At 45.3% G+C, this 20,981-nt stretch overlaps 1 protein-coding gene across 1 annotated transcript in view; it reads left to right on the top strand.

Moving 5' to 3' along the window:
- The window catches only part of LOC144827074 (uncharacterized), a 182,029-nt gene that overhangs the window by 71,043 nt on the left and 90,005 nt on the right, over positions 1–20,981 (top strand). Inside the window, exons 7-11 of the mRNA XM_078685521.1 lie at positions 2,589–2,711; positions 10,671–10,793; positions 14,386–14,508; positions 17,565–17,687; positions 18,126–18,248. Of these exons, the coding sequence (XP_078541647.1) occupies positions 2,589–2,711; positions 10,671–10,793; positions 14,386–14,508; positions 17,565–17,687; positions 18,126–18,248 (615 nt within the window). The remainder of the gene's footprint in view (positions 1–2,588; positions 2,712–10,670; positions 10,794–14,385; positions 14,509–17,564; positions 17,688–18,125; positions 18,249–20,981) is intronic.

Here is a 20,981-nt window from a genome sequence, read left to right as displayed (position 1 = left end):
TAAATATATGTATGTCATTATGAACAATATATCCCTTTTTTACTACTGTTAATTTATATATCCCAAAAAAAACAGACAAAAAGCATTATCAATGCATAAGAAAATATAAAATCAAATAAAATGGTTTTCTACTTTTGATATATCAATGTCTCAGTCAACAATTATTTAAAGTCGCACAATATTATGTGTATTATAAGGGTGGTATAAATATCACTGGTTTGCTATACTTTTCCTTTTCTAAAATTGGCTCAGACATGTTGCCCACTTACCTTTGCTTTTTCCAAATCAGCGGCTTTCACCAGCCAGGTCCAGACCACCCCAGTCCTTGTCGCTACCCGTCAGACCCTCAGCTGCAGGATCAACAGGACTTAGGGCCCGATGTAGGTAATCCCAGATTACCGATTCTTAAATACCGAATCATACCGATTCGGTATTTAAGAACTGGCAATCGGGATGTAGGTAATTATACCGAATTAATTACCGAATCGGTATGATTCGGTAATGAATTAATCGGTATTTACCGATTCGGTAATTGCCATTGATGCCTATGGGCCTTGAGGCCCATAGGCATCAATGTCAATTACCGAATCGGTAAATACCGATTCGGTAAAATTACCGAATTTGCAAGGGGGACAGGGTGTCACTTTGACACCCTGTTGCACCCCTGATTCTGGCTTGTGAACTGTGCCATGTGGCATACATACATGCCCCCTAAGGTCATGTATGTGTGCCACATGGCACAGGTGTACATGCACAGATGTGCATGTACACAGGAATTCGTTATTTACCATGACATAGTACGTCATCGTAATAACGAATTCTTAAGTGCCGGTGGCACTGTTTTCAGTGCCACCTACATCACAAATTTGAGATTCGGTATATTTACCGATTCGGTAATTTACAGAATCGGTAAATTTACTGATTCTGTAAATATACCGAATCTGTAAATTTAAGGCCCCCTACATCTCAATCACCAAATACCGGTCGGTAACGGCCGAAATCGGCCATTACCGACTGGTATTTGGTGACCTACCTCTGGCCCTTAGTGTCTAAGTGCCCAACGCTTAGACTTTCGTTAAAACCTGCCTCAGCTCTGGGGGTCTTTTCACAAGCGGGAGGCCTTGCTGGAGCATGCTGCAGCACCTGCACTGAGCCCCGTGCTCTGCAGACTGGCTTATCAGTCTCTCTGGCTCAATTTGTAAGGGCACCTATATAGTTCTCAAAGCAACACGGTGATCCCGATTAGTAGGCCTTGCATCATTACCTAGAGTAGGGGCTCTTGTGTAGCATGTGGGCTGTAGTAGGTCTGTGTGGTGCGTATTGGCTAAGGGTTTATGTTGTTCATAAATTTGAAAGACATGTCTCTTGGCCGTTGCACAGATATCCTAGAAGGAGGTCTGTGCTCTATATAAATCCATGTAGTATTTATTTATATATTCAGTTTTACAGAGTAACATGTTATGTATATTTGCAAAGTGCACTATCACCCGTGAGGTTATCCTGGTGCTGAGCAGGTGTGTGCCCCTAGCCCTGCCTATGGTAGGTTGGCTAACTGAAATGCCAGGTCTTCAGCTTCTTGCAAAATTCAAGAAGGGGGGAGAGGCTCCGATGTGGAGTCCGAGGTCGTTCCACACTTTAGGAGTGATGTAAGAGGATGCCCATCCTTCCTGGTTCTGTATATGCTTGGGATGTGTGCGAGTCGGAGTCCTGCTAAGCGGAGGTGTTTGGGTGGTTAGTGAAAGGAGATGCGATTTTTCGGGCAGGTGGGGGCTGAGTTCTGCTGTACCTTAAATGTGTGTGTGAGGAGTTTGAAATGAGTGCATCTGTGAATGGGAAGCCAATGGATCTCCCGGAGGTGTGGTGTGATGTGTGTTCTGTGGGGGAGGTTGAGGGTGAGTCTGGCTGGCGAGTTCTGTATGGTTTGTAGTCTTCTAGTGAGTTGCTTGGTGATCCCAGTGTAAAGGGTTCTACCATCGTCTGTCTTGCCGGTGAGCAGGGTGTGTGCTGGGTGTGGGTCCGAGGTCCGCCGGCCACCAGCTGAAGTCCCATGGTTAGGTGTTCTTGCCAAAGACCACTACTTCTGTCTTGTCGGTGTTGAACTTAATACAGGTTACGCTTATCCAGCTAGCGACTTCGGTCATGCAGACCGTGAACTTGTTTCTTCTGTTGATGGTCCTGTTCACGTTACTGGGTGGTAGTTGTGGTGTGAACCTGTCATCATATAGGCCTCAATGAGACATAATTGTCAAGCGAAAGCCTTGTTCTTGTGAAGGGCTTTGCTTTTCATCTGACACTTATAATTTCCAGGTGTTCGTAGTTCGGATTGGTTGGTGCTCACGCTTTTGATTGTTTGGTACTCTTACTTGTAACTGGTCTGTGCTTATGTCTATGATTGGATTGTGCTCATACCTGTGATTGGTCGCTGCTCATACCTGTGATAGGTCGCTGCTCTTACCTTTTGTTAGTCGCTGCTCATACCTGTGATAGGCCGCTGCTCTTGCCTGTGATTAGTCGCTGCTGATACCTGTGATTGGTTGCTTCTTCTAACTGTGATTGGTCGCTGCTCACATCTTCTCTCTCTCTTCCAGATGTCAATGAATGCACCGAGCAGCGCGGCATCTGCCCTGGCCCGAGTGTCTGTGAAAACGTCCTTGGCAGCTACAAGTGTGGTTGTCCTGCAGGGTTCAGAGGCAACGGGACCCACTGCGAAGGTCGGTACTCCATAAAGCACACTCTTCGTCATCGCTGTGAGCCAACACACCAGAAAATGTACACCCATCAACCACGAGGCAGTGATGAACATCAAACACTGAAGGGGCTCTCTCAGTCTTGGTGTGTTTTGATGTTTAACACTGTCACATTAAGGATATTTCACATCTGTTGAGCATTGTTAAGTCTGTTTTCTATGTCCAGTGACAGCCAGCATTACTGGGTAGGGCATGGGTGTGAATCATCTTTTACCACAGGTTTTCCAGTGCCACAATACTTTTCCACGCCACTTGGATAATTAAGATCCTGCCTGTACCTGCTTGACTTTCGAAGGTAGTGGGTCCAGCAGTGAAGGTGTACTATTAGGTTTGAAGCTCCAACATGGTTTAACTCAATATCTATATCGTTCCACAAGAATACAATTTTATTTATATAGGAATTGAGGGTCAGTTAAACATGTGAACCAAGAAAAACTGAAGGCCTCGGGACCTTTTGGAGCAAAGCTATATACCCAAATAGTTTTGGGGGCTGTTGTGTTATCTGCATTTTTTAGCTCCTTCTACTATTTGTATGGCACATAGCGCTTTCTTGATCCGGATGCCATTTTTGTATGACTCTTGGTTTTCTATTGCGCCAGTGTGTATGATTGGTTGTATATGGGTGTGTTTATGTGTTGGTTTATATCGATGTAATTTGTTAAATGTTTAGTTTACTAATTGTTTGTGTTCGATAATATGATCATACGGGCTTCAGATAAAAGGCCCGTGTGTCATTTCTTTAATAGTCTCATTTCTCAGACGTGAGTCCCAGGCTCTCCACACCACTGGAGTCAAGCTATCCAGGCTGATGAAGGCTGATAGCCAGAAACCGGTCCTTGGATGCTTGATTCCGGTCTGGGAAAGACATGGCTTGGTAGTTCGGACTGGACTGTTCCCATGAGGCACAGGACCAGAGCTGATTTGCATATAGCCAGTGTCTAACCCAGGTTGGTGTGGAGTGCAAAAAAAACGATGGATTTAGGCCCAGATCCTTGTACTGGGGTGAATGTATGACATTGTTCTACATTCTGTCCATCAACTGTGTTTTTTGCAATTTTCACCCCGAGTGGGCTGAGTATGCTCAGACGTGAGTCCCAGGCTCTCCTCACCACTGGAGTCAAGCTATCCAGGCTGATGAAGTCTGATAGCCAGAAACCGGTCCTTGGATGCCTGATTCCGGTCTGGGAAAGACATGGCTTGGTAGTTCGGACTGGACTGTTCCCATGAGGCACAGGGTCAGAGCTGATTTGCATATAGCCAGTGTCTAACCCAGGGTGGTGTGGAATGCAAAAAAACGATGGATTTAGGCCCAGATCCTTGTACTGGGGTGAATGTATGACATTGTTCTACATTCTGTCCATCAACTGTGTTTTTAGAAATTTTCACCCCGAGTGGGCTGGGTATGCTCAGACGTGAGTCACAGGCTCTCCACACCACTGGAGTCAAGCCTACCAGGCTGATGAAGGCTGATAGCCAGAAACCGGTCCTTGGATGCTTGATTCCGGTCTGGGAAAGACATGGCTTGGTAGTTCGGACTGGACTGTTCCCATGAGGCACAGGACCAGAGCTGATTTGCATATAGCCAGTGTCTAACCCAGGTTGGTGTGGAGTGCAAAAAAACGATGGATTTAGGCCCAGATCCTTGTACTGGGGTGAATGTATGACATTGTTCTACATTCTGTCCATCAACTGTGTTTTTTGCAATTTTCACCCCGAGTGGGCTGAGTATGCTCAGACGTGAGTCCCAGGCTCTCCACACCACTGGAGTCAAGCTATCCAGGCTGATGAAGTCTGATAGCCAGAAACCGGTCCTTGGATGCCTGATTCCGGTCTGGGAAAGACATGGCTTGGTAGTTCGGACTGGACTGTTCCCATGAGGCACAGGGTCAGAGCTGATTTGCATATAGCCAGTGTCTAACCCAGGGTGGTGTGGAATGCAAAAAAACGATGGATTTAGGCCCAGATCCTTGTACTGGGGTGAATGTATGACATTGTTCTACATTCTGTCCATCAACTGTGTTTTTAGCAATTTTCACCCCGAGTGGGCTGGGTATGCTCAGACGTGAGTCCCAGGCTCTCCACACCACTGGAGTCAAGCCTACCAGGCTGATGAAGGCTGATAGCCAGAAACCGGTCCTTGGATGCTTGATTCCGGTCTGGGAAAGACATGGCTTGGTAGTTCGGACTGGACTGTTCCCATGAGACACAGGGTCAGAGCTGATTTGCATATAGCCAGTGTCTAACCCAGGGTGGTGTGGAGTGCAACAAAACGATGGATTTAGGCCCAGATCCTTGTACAGGGGTGAATGTATGACATTGTTCTACATTCTGTCCATCAACTGTGTTTTTTGCAATTTTTACCCCGAGTGGGCTGGGGATGCTCAGACGTGAGTCCCAGGCTCTCCACACCACTGGAGTCAAGCTATCCAGGCTGATGAAGGCTGATAGCCAGAAACCGGTCCTTGGATGCTTGATTCCGGTCTGGGAAAGACATGGCTTGGTAGTTCGGACTGGACTGTTCCCATGAGGCACAGGGTCAGAGCTGATTTGCATATAGCCAGTGTCTAACCCAGGGTGGTGTGGAGTGCAAAAAAACGATGGATTTAGGCCCAGATCCTTGTACTGGGGTGAATGTATGACATTGTTCTACATTCTGTCCATCAACTGTGTTTTTTGCAATTTTCATCCCGAGTGGGCTGGGTATGCTCAGACGTGAGTCCCAGGCTCTCCACACCACTGGAGTCAAGCTATCCAGGCTGATGAAGGCTGATAGCCAGAAACCGGTCTTTGTATGCTTGATTCCGGTCTGGGAAAAACATGGCTTGGTAGTTCGGACTGGACTGTTCCCATGAGGCACAGGGTCAGAGCTGATTTGCATATAGCCAGTGTCTAACCCAGGGTGGTGTGGAGTGCAAAAAAACGATGGATTTAGGCCCAGATCCTTGTACTCGGTTGAATGTATGACATTGTTCTACAGTCTGTCCATCAACTGTGTTTTTTGCAATTTTCACCCCGAGTGGGCTGGGTATGCTCAGACGTGAGTCCCAGGCTCTCCACACCACTGGAGTCAAGCTATCCAGGCTGATGAAGGCTGATAGCCAAAAACCGGTCCTTGGATGCTTGATTCCGGTCTGGGAAAGACATGGCTTGGTAGTTCGGACTGGACTGTTCCCATGCGGCACAGGGTCAGAGCTGATTTGCATATAGCCAGTGTCTAACCCAGGGTGGTGTGGAGTGCAAAAAAACGATGGATTTAGGCCCAGATCCTTGTACTGGGGTGAATGTATGACATTGTTCTACATTCTGTCCATCAACTGTGTTTTTTGCAAATTTCTTTAATAGAGGCAGTGTTTCTCAGTGACAAAGGGTGCCACAAATCTAAGAAGTGTTGCAGGATAAGTTTGCCCTTCTTAATTGCCCTGTGTGCAGAGAGGGCCGCTCAACGAGTTTCAGCTCCAGGGGCTGTGAATCCTACAAAACTGTTTTAAATTCCTAAAACCCCACTGCCCAAAGTGAACTGGGATTCCAATCCACTAAAACAAAGCTTTCCAGGTGGCAAGAGAAACTGGCCCCAAAGTTAGAGTCCCTGTGTCCAATTAATGGAAACCACATGATCAGTGAGCGTGGGGAATGTGGATTTTGGTCAGCTCCAGGCAGCATCATCTCCAAGATCCTGCATTATAGACAACAGTTTCTTTCTCACATGACCTGGCTGAGGCTCCTGGGCTGGCTGGTCTGTTTGTACGAAGCTATCTGGACGCACCTCCTTCTCCCTCCGACGATGAGTCCTCCTGATAGCACATGCAGGTCCCCGCTGCTTGTAGGATGCATCTTGCTGGCTTCACAGTCTTTCTCTTGCTTTCAGTGCAGGCAGTATGAGTCTTTCTGATGCTGCAATGAGCTGGTCCGGTACTGTATTGTGGCTGTATTCCATGTTGTTTATTGGATCTCTGGTACTTTTTCGGACTTCAGCTCCTGGGCTCCTCCCCATGGTCCTGTCCGGTGGGATTCTGTTCCTCGTGGGTGTTTGCAGGGTTCCTTTCCCCCGAACCTCAGCTGCCATCCTGCAGACTCCTGGTTGGTTCACTTTGTATCCACTTGTCTTAGTTTTTTGGTTCCTATCCTGTCCATGAGTGGCTCGTCTTGATTGGAAGGTTCATGGCATTGATGGATCCCTGAGTTGTTAGTTTGTGATATATCCCAACCACTTCTTGGATCTTCATTAGTGCTTCTTCTTCCACCCGGGGTGGGGTAATTGGTCAGTGTGGCTCTGTAGTTGGGTCGGTAGGACACCATCTAGTCCCAGATTCACCTGTGCATGATTCGTCTGCTATGATTGCCTGGCTGTTGCTTTCTTCCCTTGCTGACGGTCTAATGGCCAGTTTGGCTGGTTTCTGCATCACTGTGTGTCTCCGGCTGGTTGCCAGTTAATTTCAGAGAAGAGCTGATTCAGCCTCTGTCCTTCCATTGTCATTCAGTTCACTAACTCCAGATAGGCTCTTGGTGATTGTTTTCCTTATTTATTTCCATATATACTTACCATACAGTCTGCCGCCGGTGTGGGCTTGCAGCAGCTGCTTATGATGCAGGCTGATGTGTTATGGTTCTCTGGGCTGATGCTTGTATTCTGCCTCTCTGGTCTTCTTGCCACTTTCTTCCTCTTGGGATGCTTGTGTGTCTTTTGGGGGATTTGTCCTCAATTGAATGGGGCGCCTTTGGATCCTGGTGGTCCACTGGATCTGCAGGTTGGGCTGCCTCTTCCCTCTGCTCAGTCGTGGGGTGTCTTTGCGTAGTGGTGCCTGAGTGCCATTCTCACTGCCAGACGTTTTAGCCCTTCTATCCTTTGGTTTGCAAAGACTGTCCTTCAGGGCAGTTCTGCCTCTGTATTCGGTCAAAGATGGTCTCTTGCTGCCTTCCATGATTTTGGTATACAGGGTTCGTTGTCCCATGGGTGCCCGGCTAGTCCTGAAGTGTGCTTGCCCTTCTTCCCAGTCCAGCTAGGTCTCGTGGCCCTTTGGTCTGGGTTCTCTGGCCTTTTGGTGGCTGCCGTGGGACTCCCTACGTGATTGTGCGCCAGCCGGTTACATGGGTGTGTGTCACTGTTCACCTCCTATCAGTGGCTGCTTTGCACCTATGGTCACATGAGCTGTGCTGCCTGTGACTTGGTCCCTCTGAAGACCATCTGGTGTCTTGCTATTACTCATAAGTAAGGACTAGGACGAGGAAGAGGGGCGTACATGAGAGGGAGGGATGCTCCCTTATTAGATAGAACTGTGGCAAAAGCACTTTGTATGATCTTTGGCCTCCCAAGGTATTCATCGCCGGCTCAAATGAGACTAGAGTTCGGGCTACAAAAAGAAGAGCTGGCACGTAAGGGAGTCTACATAAAAACCTGGCATAAATTATGCAGGGACGAACCGAATACCTTAAATGCGCTCCTGTGGAAGGAACTTCAAATAAAACCAACATGTCCAGCAAGGAGGTATTTGGAGGGAGCCATTGAGGATCTAGGAGTACAGCAACTTTGGTCACTCCCAGTCTCCGCAGCAGTCTTTAAAAAGGTGGTCAACAAGACAGTCCGGAAGGAATCAGTACTGCAGGACAAAGCCGCCCTAACCGAGCGGGCTCATGGTTGTCTTACAGTTCAATCATACACCGCGCCTTTGCCCCAAACCTATCTGCAGATTGGTTTCACCCAAAAAATAAAAGAGAAATTCCTGACATTTCGCCTGGGGCTACTGCCTTCAGCGGCCCATCTGCCTCCATGGTTACGGCCACCGTCACCTACAAGATGTCGACTTTGTGGGGACGGAAAGGAAAACATTGTCCACCTGATCACCACCTGTTCCGAGCTCACTCAAGAACGACGAGTCTTCCTGCGTCCGCTTTTTAACTTCCACAAGATACGGACTTGTAGACAAGCAGTCCTGGCCTGCTTTAAAAGGTACAACATCCAATTGAGTTGTCGAATGGTAAAATTTCTTGAAACAGCCGAGGCCTGCTATAAAATCTTGAAGGAACCAACTAAAACGAGCAATACCTTAAACAGCCCAAAGGATGATCCTAACGGTACCCCGGAAGCCCAATTCCTACATTGACTCCTTGACTCTCATACTTGATCGTTTTTAATAAGATGATAAGCCCCTTCCATTTGTGTTGTCGATTTTCTTATTCAGTATTCCTGTTTACTTGTTTTATGTACAGAATTTTAGTTTTTAACTCGTTCAATTCAGACATACATTTTATAAATTGGTGCTTCTTTGTTTTATTAACAATGTAAAGGTTTTAAATAACCATGTACAATAAAGCATTACTTACAATTACAATGTGGGGCCCCACTTTAGTTACCGGTAATCTTCATTTCTCTTATTTTTACTCATTTCTCATCACAGGCCCTATGGCTCACCTTGGCCTTTGGGTTAGTCTTCCATAGCACCAGAGGTTGCTGGGAATGCTGACCCTGTTTATTGCCAGGATGGGTGCGGCATGCATCTTCAGGTTTTCTATTGGAGATTCTTGCCTCGGAGGTGGGACACACCTTGTAAGTGAAGACTGTAATAAAGAAATGTAGGATCAAGAACACGGATGATTACTAGTAAGGAATTGGAGCCTTCCCTGGAAGGGATACAGAGGAGGATAGAGACATTTCAGGCCCTAAATATGCACACCTTGGAGGAGAAGCACCAATAATAAAAACATTGATCTGAAAAGTTTATTTATTTATTATATTTTCTCACGGGTAGATTTCTGGTTCAAAATATTAAAATAGAAGTGAGATTCTAGGGTCTAAGGCTGAAGATGGTCAAAGAAGGGGTACGGATGGAGAGTTCTCACTTAGGAATCCGGGGATTAGATTTATAATCGGAGCTTCCACACTTCACCAAATCAGATTGAGTCTGGACAAATTAACTTTATGTGCCTCAGTTCCTCTATCTGCAGACTTTGGCGCTCCTAAAAATAATCTGAGTAGCAGTGTTAACTAATATAGAAATGTGGGTATTGATATTGGGAAAAATTTAGTTTGTTCATAGAAACAAAGGCTGGTCCCAAAGAAACCTGGCAGCAGAGATGGAGGGCACAAAACGATTCACAGCATCTATGAAAGTCTAGGGACAGTGCAAACGGATACAGAATCATGGGTGGAAATCTGGAGATGATGAGCAGCAAATGGTGGCCTGGGGTGAGTGGGTTAAGCACCTGATGCTATCAGTGCGAGACCTGCAAGTCGCTGGTTTCAGCCCCAGAAGAACTCACTTAGCTTTTCATACTTTTGAATAAAAATCAGTGCCCTAATGGGTGATGTTGTCTCTTTGCATTAATGTTCTAAATCTTATGTTATGATAGGTGTATTTGTAGAGCACACAACTCACCCGGTAGGGTATCCTGGTGCTAAATGTTTTGATAAATGTGTTATGTAATCAAAGAAAACCTTTATTTCCAACCATAAATCATCATAAGTCATCACACTGAAATGACCTTTACACAGATATGATCGTTACTTAGATAATGGTCATTATATCCACCTACAATGACCTCCAATTGTTGTGACTTGAGCTGGCAGATTTACACTCTAACTCTAGTTCCAGCAGGTTGGATACTGGAGACATGTTGAGCTCATGGAAAACTGTATAATTATTGTGTTGGTGTGACGAGTGTAAATTAATGGGGATGTATCACCATAAATATTTTTTTTCTGGTTTTAACAGCATTATTAAAACAGTGTGTAATTGCTGAAAGTATGTAGGGCAGCCACATGGGCCCGGTGGCCCTTTTCTGCCACCAATACGTTGTAAGTTTCAACCCCGTCATTATACTAGTGTTGAGTTCAATTTCTCTCGCAAAGACTTCAGCCCAAGCTGTACATCTTGAAAATGCTGGTATCCCACCAGATAGTATGGTTACAAAAAGCGTGTGTCTCCGCAGATGAGAACGAGTGCGCCCTGGGGAAGCACGGATGTGATACCAATGCCCGCTGTGGCAACATTATTGGTTCCTACTTCTGCCAGTGTTACCAAGGCTTCAATGGCGACGGGTTCACCTGTTTTGGTGAGTACAGTAACTTGAACATCTCAAATGTGTTTTCTGAAGGAGTGAGACAAAGAGTTTGTGGTGGGTTGTGGACCTTACTGTTGAATGAGTAATGATGAGTACATGATAACATTGATCCTTGTGACAGTGTTAGGCTGTTATGAAGATAACATGTCACCTAAAGTAAAGTTCAATTCACACTCACACTAGCTTGGTGATTCGCATGGGTTGGGGATCTGAAAATGTGACTTTTTTTGTAGTAGTTAGCAGTAGTTAGGGCAGAGGATGCTGTAGCAATGAGGCCAGACTTGGCAGTAAAGGGGTGATTCCACTGTAGTGTGCAGCATGATGGAATTGATGCTTGTATGTGAGGGGGATGAATATGTACCCCTCAAGTGGGGACACACTGCTTGTACCCACATTAATCTGACATACTGAGCCTTTTCCATAAACAAATCCATCAGACACTTGAATGCATTTTATTACTGATCACATTCACATTGCAATACACTCACTCTGGGGCAGACTTCTCCAACGAGTAGCTCTTGAGCTACTGGTAGCTCTCTATCTACCTGTAAGTAGCTCTCCTGTGTGCAGCCCAGAATATTACATTAGAAGCTTTTGTTTGGTTGAATTTATATATATATATAACGTTATGCTGAGGTGGGCCTTCCACGCTACTAAATAAAATCACTGCTCACCTGCACCCTGGGTCTTCCTCTCTTCTTCTGCGCCGTTGGTATCCGGAATATGGGCTCCTGGTGAGAGAATGCTGAGATTGTACTTTATATATATATATATATATATATATATATATATATATATATATATATATATATATATATATATATATATATATATATATACCCACTAAAATTAAAAGGCATGTACACAAGATGAAAAAGTGTGTTTTTGAAGAACTTGCACACTGTCACTGAACCAAGCCGCACCCAGCTGGTCAGCTGATAACTAGAGCAAAACCAGTTCTGGATTGCTTGTGTTCCGGTTCCGGGAGGACCTGGCTTGGCAGTTTAGTTCCCAGATGCTCTTTATGTGATATTTACCACAGGCGAATATTAACACATATGGTAAACAACACCCAACTACCAATATGGGCGGTCATTAAAACCCAGTGGAAAATACCACCTTCAAATACCTCCAGTCAAAGGCGGATGGTAAAAAATCTGGACATTGTTGGGAATTGAAGAAACATTGTAAAACAAAACAAAGAAGCAAAGCCAACAAAGTCATTAAAAAAACACAGTACATGCACTGTTTAAGCTGAAAAAATAAAATCACACACCTGCACACAGGTCCAGATCTAAATAACAGTCATGGACAGGTGAAGTTCTCATGGGTTGATTGCAGAAGCTCACTACCCCACTTTATTGTACACCACCATGGATGCAGCACTACTAGGCCACTATATCATGCTATGCCAGCTCTAAGTTCTGCTACAATAAACTATGCCGCATGAAGATGAAAACCAAGCCACCAACTGACCTCAAATGGCGCAGGAACAAAGGAAAAGGGGCAGTATTGATGGAGTAAGGTTGGAACTCAGGAGTCCCCTTGAGATCCAGAGGATATACACGCATAATATGAACACCATGCTTCCTGAAAATGCTAACAGCACTAGAATCCTTTACAACAGGCACCACAGAGCGGACAGTACGACTGATGCATGGGATTTCTCAAGTCAACCTTAAGCAAAATCATCTGCTAGGTGATGGATGCCACGCAAAGAGTGAGCGGGCATCATATACTGTTCCCATTGGTCACCTACACAGTCAATGCCAGCAAAGAAAACATCTATGCCACAGCAGGATTTCCTGACATCTGTGGGTCAATTAACTGCACGTGTGTACACCTGGTGGGCTCACATAGACAGAAGCACCTGTGCTGCAACTATAAAATGAAGCACACTATTACTATGCTAATACTGTTTAACATGGATCTGTGTATATTTTAGAAGCTCTGGACAAAACTACAGTGCCATTATCCCCAGCGCCTTGAGGCCCTTATGGGTAAATAGTCGCGCTCAACAAACGCCTCATTGGTTTTGATTGACTGATGTGAAGTAACATTAGTCATGCTGTGGTGACACATCACCTTCAACATATTGGGTAGACGAATAAACCCTTCATCATCAAGATTACAATGATTTATGGCTGTGTAGCCCAATCTCAATAAATGTCAGCAGTGCCAATTGAGAGTTGTTATCCTCTTATGGCAACACATACATGGATCAATGCAAATGTGTCAGACAAACTACATTGGTCACTCTTCCCAGTGATGATGATGTCAGCCAAGGCAACAGATGTATGTCACTACAACGCGGGCTATTACCATGCGTGCCATTACAACGCTGTTTTTACAACGCAAGTCGTTACAACGACTTGTGCTGTAAGGGCTGGATAGTGAAATAGTTGAATTTTCTATTCCAACTCCAGCCTAGGTTGACAGTAGGGAAGGTGTTGGAATAGAAAATTAAACTATTCCTTTGCCAACAGCGCCCTCCAGCGCAAGTCGTTGAAACGACTTGCGTTGTAAAAGCAGCGTAGTAATGGCAGCGCGTGGTAATGCCCGCGTTGTAAAGGCTGTTCCCCAAGTCAACAGTCACATATACTTCCATTACAACTCTCACAACTCTTATGTCTCTTGACTAGGATTCCTCCGGCCTCAAGACCTTCTTTCATGTCATCTACTCTGCATATTTTGAGGATGCTCCTAATTTTCTTTCTTTCCATGCCTTGAGGAAGAGCTGAGGTGGAGAACTAGCACCATTGCCATGCTTGTGCTTGGCAACTTGCCTAATTACCTAGCATTTCAAGGTTTGGAACCAGTTTTAAGTATTCTTAACATCATGTGGATATGTTGATACATTATTGTCCATTATCTCCTTCCACAGGCATGTTCTTGTGTTTTTTGGTGGCATGTTCAGGGATGAGATGGTACATTAGAGAGTCATGTTGTTTTATGACATCCCTGGCCAGGACCTCCTGCTCACGGTCCGTAAACTTGTGCTTCCTTTCCCTGCTGGAGTCCATATTCAAGGGTTTGGCAGGTTTCATCTCATGGAAACTGAGTGAAATCAGAGGATGGCAATGGATTCTGTCTGTCTTGTTTCGAGGTGCTGTGTTCACACAAAATGAATGTCTGCAAATTCCCAACAAGGAAAGAGTTGTTGGTGTTATAGAGGGTGTCTTCAAGTCCTGCTGAGTGTTGCTCTGTTCTCTAGGGCAGTGCTTCTCAAACATTTAGAACCATGACCCAATTTTTATAACAAAAAAAATTTGCAGCACACCTAGATTTAACAGACATGAGGTGGAGGCAATTGTTTGTTATATATTTGTAGGCATGCTTTAAAAATGCATTGCATTATCAAAATATTATACCCTTTACAAATGTTGGTGTTCCTCTCTAACAGAAATTGTTTGTAAATGTCATGACCTTGACCGCTCCCTTTGATATGTCTTTATCTTTTGGAGGCCAGATGTGGTTTGAGAGATCTGAACCTATGGCATTTTATGTTTGCCCAGGTGGACTAGGGTTATTGTTTAGGCACCTCTTGCTGCATGGACATCATGTGTTTTACTTAATTGTTTAGATATCGATGAGTGCTCACTTGGCAATGCAGAATGCCAGCACCAGTGCCAGAACGAGATGGGCAGCTTCCAGTGTCAATGCAACCAGGGCTACACCCTTCACGAGGATGGCAGAAACTGCACAGGTCGGTGAAAATCTGATATGTGGTATGGCTGAATTGTAGGACGGGCACATATGGGGTAGGAAGGCATGGGTAAGGAACTGAACCAGGAAGAATGAAGTAGGAGAACAGAAGGGAGATGTGCACATCATTGTACACTTTGCCACAGGGAAGTGGTAGCCATGATTGCCCTCCCTTGGTCATTAGCTAGGGTGGCATGTGTAGTACAGTGGGGGGCAGCTGTCAGCAGCTCTACAGAAGCCCATTGGCCAGAAGGTAATACACAATCACTTCTGTTCAGAGGCAGAGCATCAAGTGAAAACAATTGTATCCTTGGTGTACTGCCTGTCTGAAGTGGATCATTGGATACAAGTGTGATTATTCAGTCCATATGTTTTGGTCTAATGTAACATCCTCTGTGAGTGTTGACCAAACAGCTCACTGTGTAATCTGCAGATTCTGCAGACCTCCTTGGCCAGTGTGATAATAGAGTCTAGAAGAAGACAACCTGCTGTCCCAGCCTCCAGCATTGACTGGAAATAACGCTGTGGTTGGTAAGTCCCTGCGGAAACACAGCATTCTGCGAAACCATATCATTCTGAGGGCCATTGACATATTGGTCTCAGCGTGGAGGGTGTTTTCCACAATACACCAGTAGAGGTTTTCAAAATTGGATACAAGGCTAAAGAGGAGGCACCACTAATGATGTGTGCAGTTAACTCACACCCACCACTTTTTTGCTCATTGATTGAACCTCTCCCTTAATGTGAAAGGCTCTAGCCTTTCTCATAGTTTTGCCACAATACCCTCTTGTTCATCACTCAGATCTTCCCACCCATCCTTTAGGGCACCTCAGCATCTCCGCTCCCATGTATATGACTTTGCACTTTCTCTTCATTGAACGTGACAGGCTGCCCCCTCCTAGATTACTCTTCCAAGTTATCTCAGCTACACTCAATAATTGTCACCCCTACTAGGGTATCAGTGGCCCGTTACATCCTTGTATCATCGGCAACATCTTTATCTCACCTGCTATCAGGATCCTTAGGAATCCATTGATGGCACCCTTTGGACATTTGACACAAAGGGATGTACAAAAGTTCCCCGGGAAGAGTGACGGAGAGGGGTATGTGTGCTGGTGAGTGGGGGGAATCCCCTAGTTGGAACTAGAACCCTCACACACCCAGCAAGCTAGGTGTCATGCTTCATCATATGGGCTCTGCTCCTCGTCAGACTGGCGCTGCAATGTCTGACGGGCTCCCGAAACCGGGGCTCTTTATCGGAGATCTTTTGTTCCCGCCATATGGTGCGTGCGTACCATATGGCGGGAACAAAAGATCTCCGATAAAGAGCCCCGGTTTCGGGAGCCCGTCAGACATTGCAGCGCCAGTCTGACGAGGAGCAGAGCCCATATGATGAAGCATGACACCTAGCTTGCTGGGTGTGTGAGGGTTCTAGTTCCAACTAGGGGATTCCCCCCACTCACCAGCACACATACCCCTCTCCGTCACTCTTCCCGGGGAACTTTTGTACATCCCTTTGTGTCACTAGTCTATAGGACGAGTACACTGGACCCCGTAAAATATTGTCCTATCTATGTCCCTCCCCCTTGTATTGACCCTTTGGACATTGTCAGCTCCAAATGTCCTTTTTTTCAGAGGGAAACTTCATATTAAGCTCTGTCTTATTTCCAGCAGGAGCTTCACCCTGAGTGGTTGGGTCTCTGATACATTCTTCCCGCGTGCAATTACACGTTGAACTAAGAGAGACAATAAAAAAAATTATTTTGATCTTTACAATTAGTCTCTGTTCCATGCAGCCCAGCAAACCACATCTGCTTTTTTTGGGACACATGGCTAAGTGTGATGGGACTCAGCTTGGAATATTCCTGGGATCATCCATCAAGCATCCCTACTCATGGCAAAAAGAATGTTTTATGAGCTGGGAGTGATCTCAGAGGAGCAGAAGAGCTTCTTTTCAGTAGGCAGTCGAGAAGATCCAGTCCCTGACTAGTCACTTTCTCAAGGGTGGGCCAAGGCGGTAGCTATGCAGAGGGGCAGAGCAGTCGTATTTAGGTGATACGTGGAAAGTGGCACCTTACTCCAGTGAGGGTGAAGGGTTCACTCTTAGGAGTACAAAGAAGACCAACCCCAGTAGCATGTGGGTTCTTTTGGTCCCTGAAGCAAACCAGGAGGCAATGTCCTTGAAAGAGATGAGAGGGAAGCTGGATATTTGCCAAACTGTTAAGCTCAGCCCAAGACCCATTTCCACAAAGCACGTGTTTTAGGTAACAGGACATGTCCACAATTTACAAACTATGGAGAAACAGTGGCAGATTCACATTTTGACTCCAAGCACTTGGAAAATGGAGAGACACAATTTCACTGGAGGAAGTATGTCACTAACAGCCCCCCCCCCGTTGAATATTCCCATTTTCCTGTCTAATTCTATTGGCCAAAGCAGTCATTTGAAGGGGCAGGTTTTGGACCTTTGCATGTGTGTGATGTGGCGTTATGAAGGTTTAGTTTGTGTTGGGTAACATTGCTCTTGGGTGAGAATTGTGATGACAAGCTCTAAAACCCCAAGCAAGCAATGAAGTTTATACCACAGGAAAAAGGGGAGGAAGGAGTAGAGGTAGAGGAGACTTACAGGGTTCCTTTTCTACAGCAGAAGGAAAGGTTCAAGTGAGCTCTGCTGAATCAGGAATCACCCCAGAAATAGAGACACCAGGCAGAGGCGTCAGACCCTCCACAGAGCTCTCCAGGTTTTGTGCTACTGTATTTGAGTTTAATTCACGCCTCTGAGGAGTGCTCTCAATACCAGATAATGACCCATGAAACAAATGCTGGGGTGAAACTTCAATGGGTTGAGCCTGGAAGTTTGTACCTGAGTAGTGGGTCATTAACCTCACGGGATGCCTCTTCACAATGGTGGTGGGTGATCCACAGGCCTCGGTGCATCCCATGACTACGCTGTCTTTTTGAAGAATGGAGTAGACACCGTGCATCACCTGAAACTATCCCACTCCAGTGGATGCAGAACTCTTCGTGTTGTAGTGATCTTCTTCCCTTCTCTTGTAGATGTCGATGAATGCCAGGTGGAGAATGGTGGTTGTGGGCAGATTTGCCGGAACACGGATGGATCCTATGAGTGCTTCTGCCAAAAGGGCTTCCAGCTTCACGTGGATAAGAGGCAGTGCACAGGTGAGACATCACTTCTGCCAAGGCTCCCTGCTGTTCTTCAGGTGATCAGGAGACCTCTTTGTGGCTTTAATCTCTACAGCATTGATCAGTTTACTCACCTATGTATACTTTAGCTAGGTACTAACCCTCCATCTCAGTGCTCATTGCCAATGTAATTTTACTAGTGCAAAAACACATTGGCTCTACATACATTTTGCAACCCACTCCCTCTATCTTTATGTACATTGGCCATCAGTCAGAGTAAACTCTCTGATATTGATGGTGGGAAGGTGGGCACCGCTCTAAGACCCTTATAAAGCATCATGCATGATCAGTTATGGAAGGGCCTGGACATTAAAAGGCAAAAGCAATGTGGGTTGGTTCAAAGTGGAGGGTGTGATCCTACCATCTCTAGTATAGAACTGGTCATAGCAGCTGTTCTGTATCTTCCGTGCCTAGATGTCGACGAGTGTAAGATCCAGAATGGAGACTGCTCTCACACCTGCAACAACACACTGGGAGGACACGACTGCCTGTGCCCGATCCACCTCGCCCTGGACAAGGACAACAGAACCTGCATCAGTGAGTATGGGGGTGCACAGTGCGTATGGGAAGGGTGCAAGGCTCCCTGTTTCCATAAAGAAATTGAGGGCAGCAAGTCTACAAGGAATGGGAAACCGTGGCCTCCTGCTCCTTTTTAACATGTACTATTGTGAATGCTGCTAGTTTTAAATTGAGCAGGAGTTCATACGTGCTGTTGATGTAGCTGTCTAGCTTTGGAATTCCTTCTATTGCTTCAGAGGTCTGTGTGAACTTAAAGATGTTGACATCACTTCACTAAATCTATATGGGTGGAAGACACATCAGGAGTGGCAGAATCTCTCTTCTCAAAATACGGTGGTTAAAACGCTTTATTTCTGAAGGAGAGTTCGTGAAATCAGGTCATTCAAAGTCTTCCATAGAATCCATGATTGAAGACAGCACAGAATGAACTGCTGGTAAAAAGTTGTTGATAGCTTTTGCTGCGACTTTCACTTGGAGTACTCATGGCTTATTACTAAGTTTCAGCATGAAGCCAGAAGTACCTTTGGCTTACTCATGGAATTTGGTAGCAACACAGGAGTCCTACATAAGTAAGTGACGTCAACGCACTCCAAATTCATTGTGAATTGCGCTCAAGGTGCTTATCTGCTCCCACTGGGTATAGAAAATTGAAAGACAGATTTATTTAAAACTTAGGCTTATATTCATATCAGCAGTAAAGCATGGAGTAAACAGTGTTTTCCATGGTGACCCCGATGACACCGCTAGATCCAAAACCTTTCTGTCAACAATAGTCTGCCAGGTGATCCTCACTAACGGGCCCCATCTTGTTATATGATTGCAAGTGTCGACAGGCAGCCGTTTTGTCTTCATTAAAAGGCCACACCACCTTGTTAGGTGCAAAAGGGACTGGTTAAGGAAATGTAAACACATGGCCATTTTGCCTAAACTGTAGGTGGATACAAGGGGCTGATCCTTGGTCTTGGCTTTTGAAAACCGTGCAAATTACGGACTTTCTCCGAACACACTGAGGATCAAAGAGAGGATAAAGATAATCCTTATTTCCAGTTACTTAACACACTAGTGTGGTATCCAGACCTCCGGCTCCTGACCCAAGAGCCATGTAGGAGCCTTCTGTGAAGACTGGGTCTCCTGTTCAGCAGAGAAGATCCTTCATCACAGCCACGGAACATGACTGCCTGACTCCTGAATCTATACAGAACTTTGAATCCACAATCTCAAAGCATGAATACTTTAAAAGAGACCAAGAGTCCCTACCAAAGCCATCGTATGCATTTAAGTGGGGAATGCAGAGAGATTAAACAGCACTACTTTGTCTTCTATTGTGCTAATTCTAGCCTACATGTTCCTCTTTATAAGTGCACGTGGCAGCTGTTATTGCCATAGAAACTGTCAAATGCCCTTCATTCCCATTCCACCCTTGAGCATCTTCATGCCAGTGTTAAAGATTTACTACAGAAGATTGTCCCTCCCTGGTAAATAAATATAGTCTTTCCGAGGCGTATGGTACCCAATTCTAACTCATGCACAAGTTTCGCCCACACTACATGTCTAGGAAGATAGCTTTTCTAGAGGCTCTAATAGCTGGCAAGCCATTCCACCAAAGCTCACAGCTTCCTGTAAATATGTTGCTCTTGTGTATTGTAGAACTTATCCAACTTTCGTTGCAAAGTTATTTCAGACTTTCAGATTACTCTGACCATGTCTTTACCTTTGCTCTTGCTAACCTGTCCTCCCAGGAAAAGGGTTGCAGAATAATTTAAACTTCAAAGGAGCCCTTGAATTATTACCCTGATAAAACATATATATCAACGAAACATCTGTTTGTTAGCTACGGATCTATCCCCTCTGGTTTAACACTGACAAGACAGTCCATAGCTCGATGAATAATGTCCTGGGTCACTATTTGTTATCTAAATGACAAAAGACCCATTCAGAGTACACCAAAGGCCTGTTCCACAAGAAAAATAGCTACTGCTGCTTCCCTTATGAGAAATCACACTAGTGTCCCTTTTGTAACAGGGGGGCTTTGTGCTAACCTGGTTATGCAAAATTACCTGAATCACGCCACGGTGCATTATTACGCGTTCACACCAAAATGGTACCTGGAGCACGTGGGAATAACAAGAAGGGCCAGAACGCGAGGAGCTGATGCTCGCGCCACTTGCGGTTTTTACACTAAAATATAGGTTGAAATGACGGATCTCTGCAATTACACGTAATTTCACGTCATTCCTTCCAAAACTTTGCATGACCACACAAAAGCAAATCACACATATTCTGCACACACCTACCCACAGCATACTAGCCAGCATACCTCATACCAAGCACAGCTCTATAGGAACAGTTGTGAAGTTGTTTACCGAATTAAGCAACACAAAAATACAAAGTGGCACACAATTTCTCTCTATAACTTAAAGCCTGAGAACAGGGTGGCACAAGACAAAAATAAACAAACAATTCTTGACAGAACATTCTGAATCATATTCAATATAAATTCAACACGTCATTCAGGCAGCCGGCACACCCACCCCAGCAACCACTGTGGAGGTAAGTGACTCAGATACACAAACAACTCATTAGGCACAACACCACACACATCCATCTCAAAAACACAGAACCACACACACACATGTAACACAACTCATCCACCGCACGCAGACACCGGCAGGGCACCCAAAGTACTGCCACCTTCCAGGAACGGACATCTGACCGGTTTGGGGTGTGTGGTCTACAAAATCAGCAAAGCCC

The sequence above is a fragment of the Lissotriton helveticus genome, chromosome 4_1 (genome assembly GCF_964261635.1).
Source record: "Lissotriton helveticus chromosome 4_1, aLisHel1.1, whole genome shotgun sequence".
NCBI lineage: Eukaryota > Metazoa > Chordata > Amphibia > Caudata > Salamandridae > Lissotriton > Lissotriton helveticus.
Note: the sequence above shows the minus strand (reverse complement) of the source record. Positions and strands in the feature narration are given on the sequence as shown.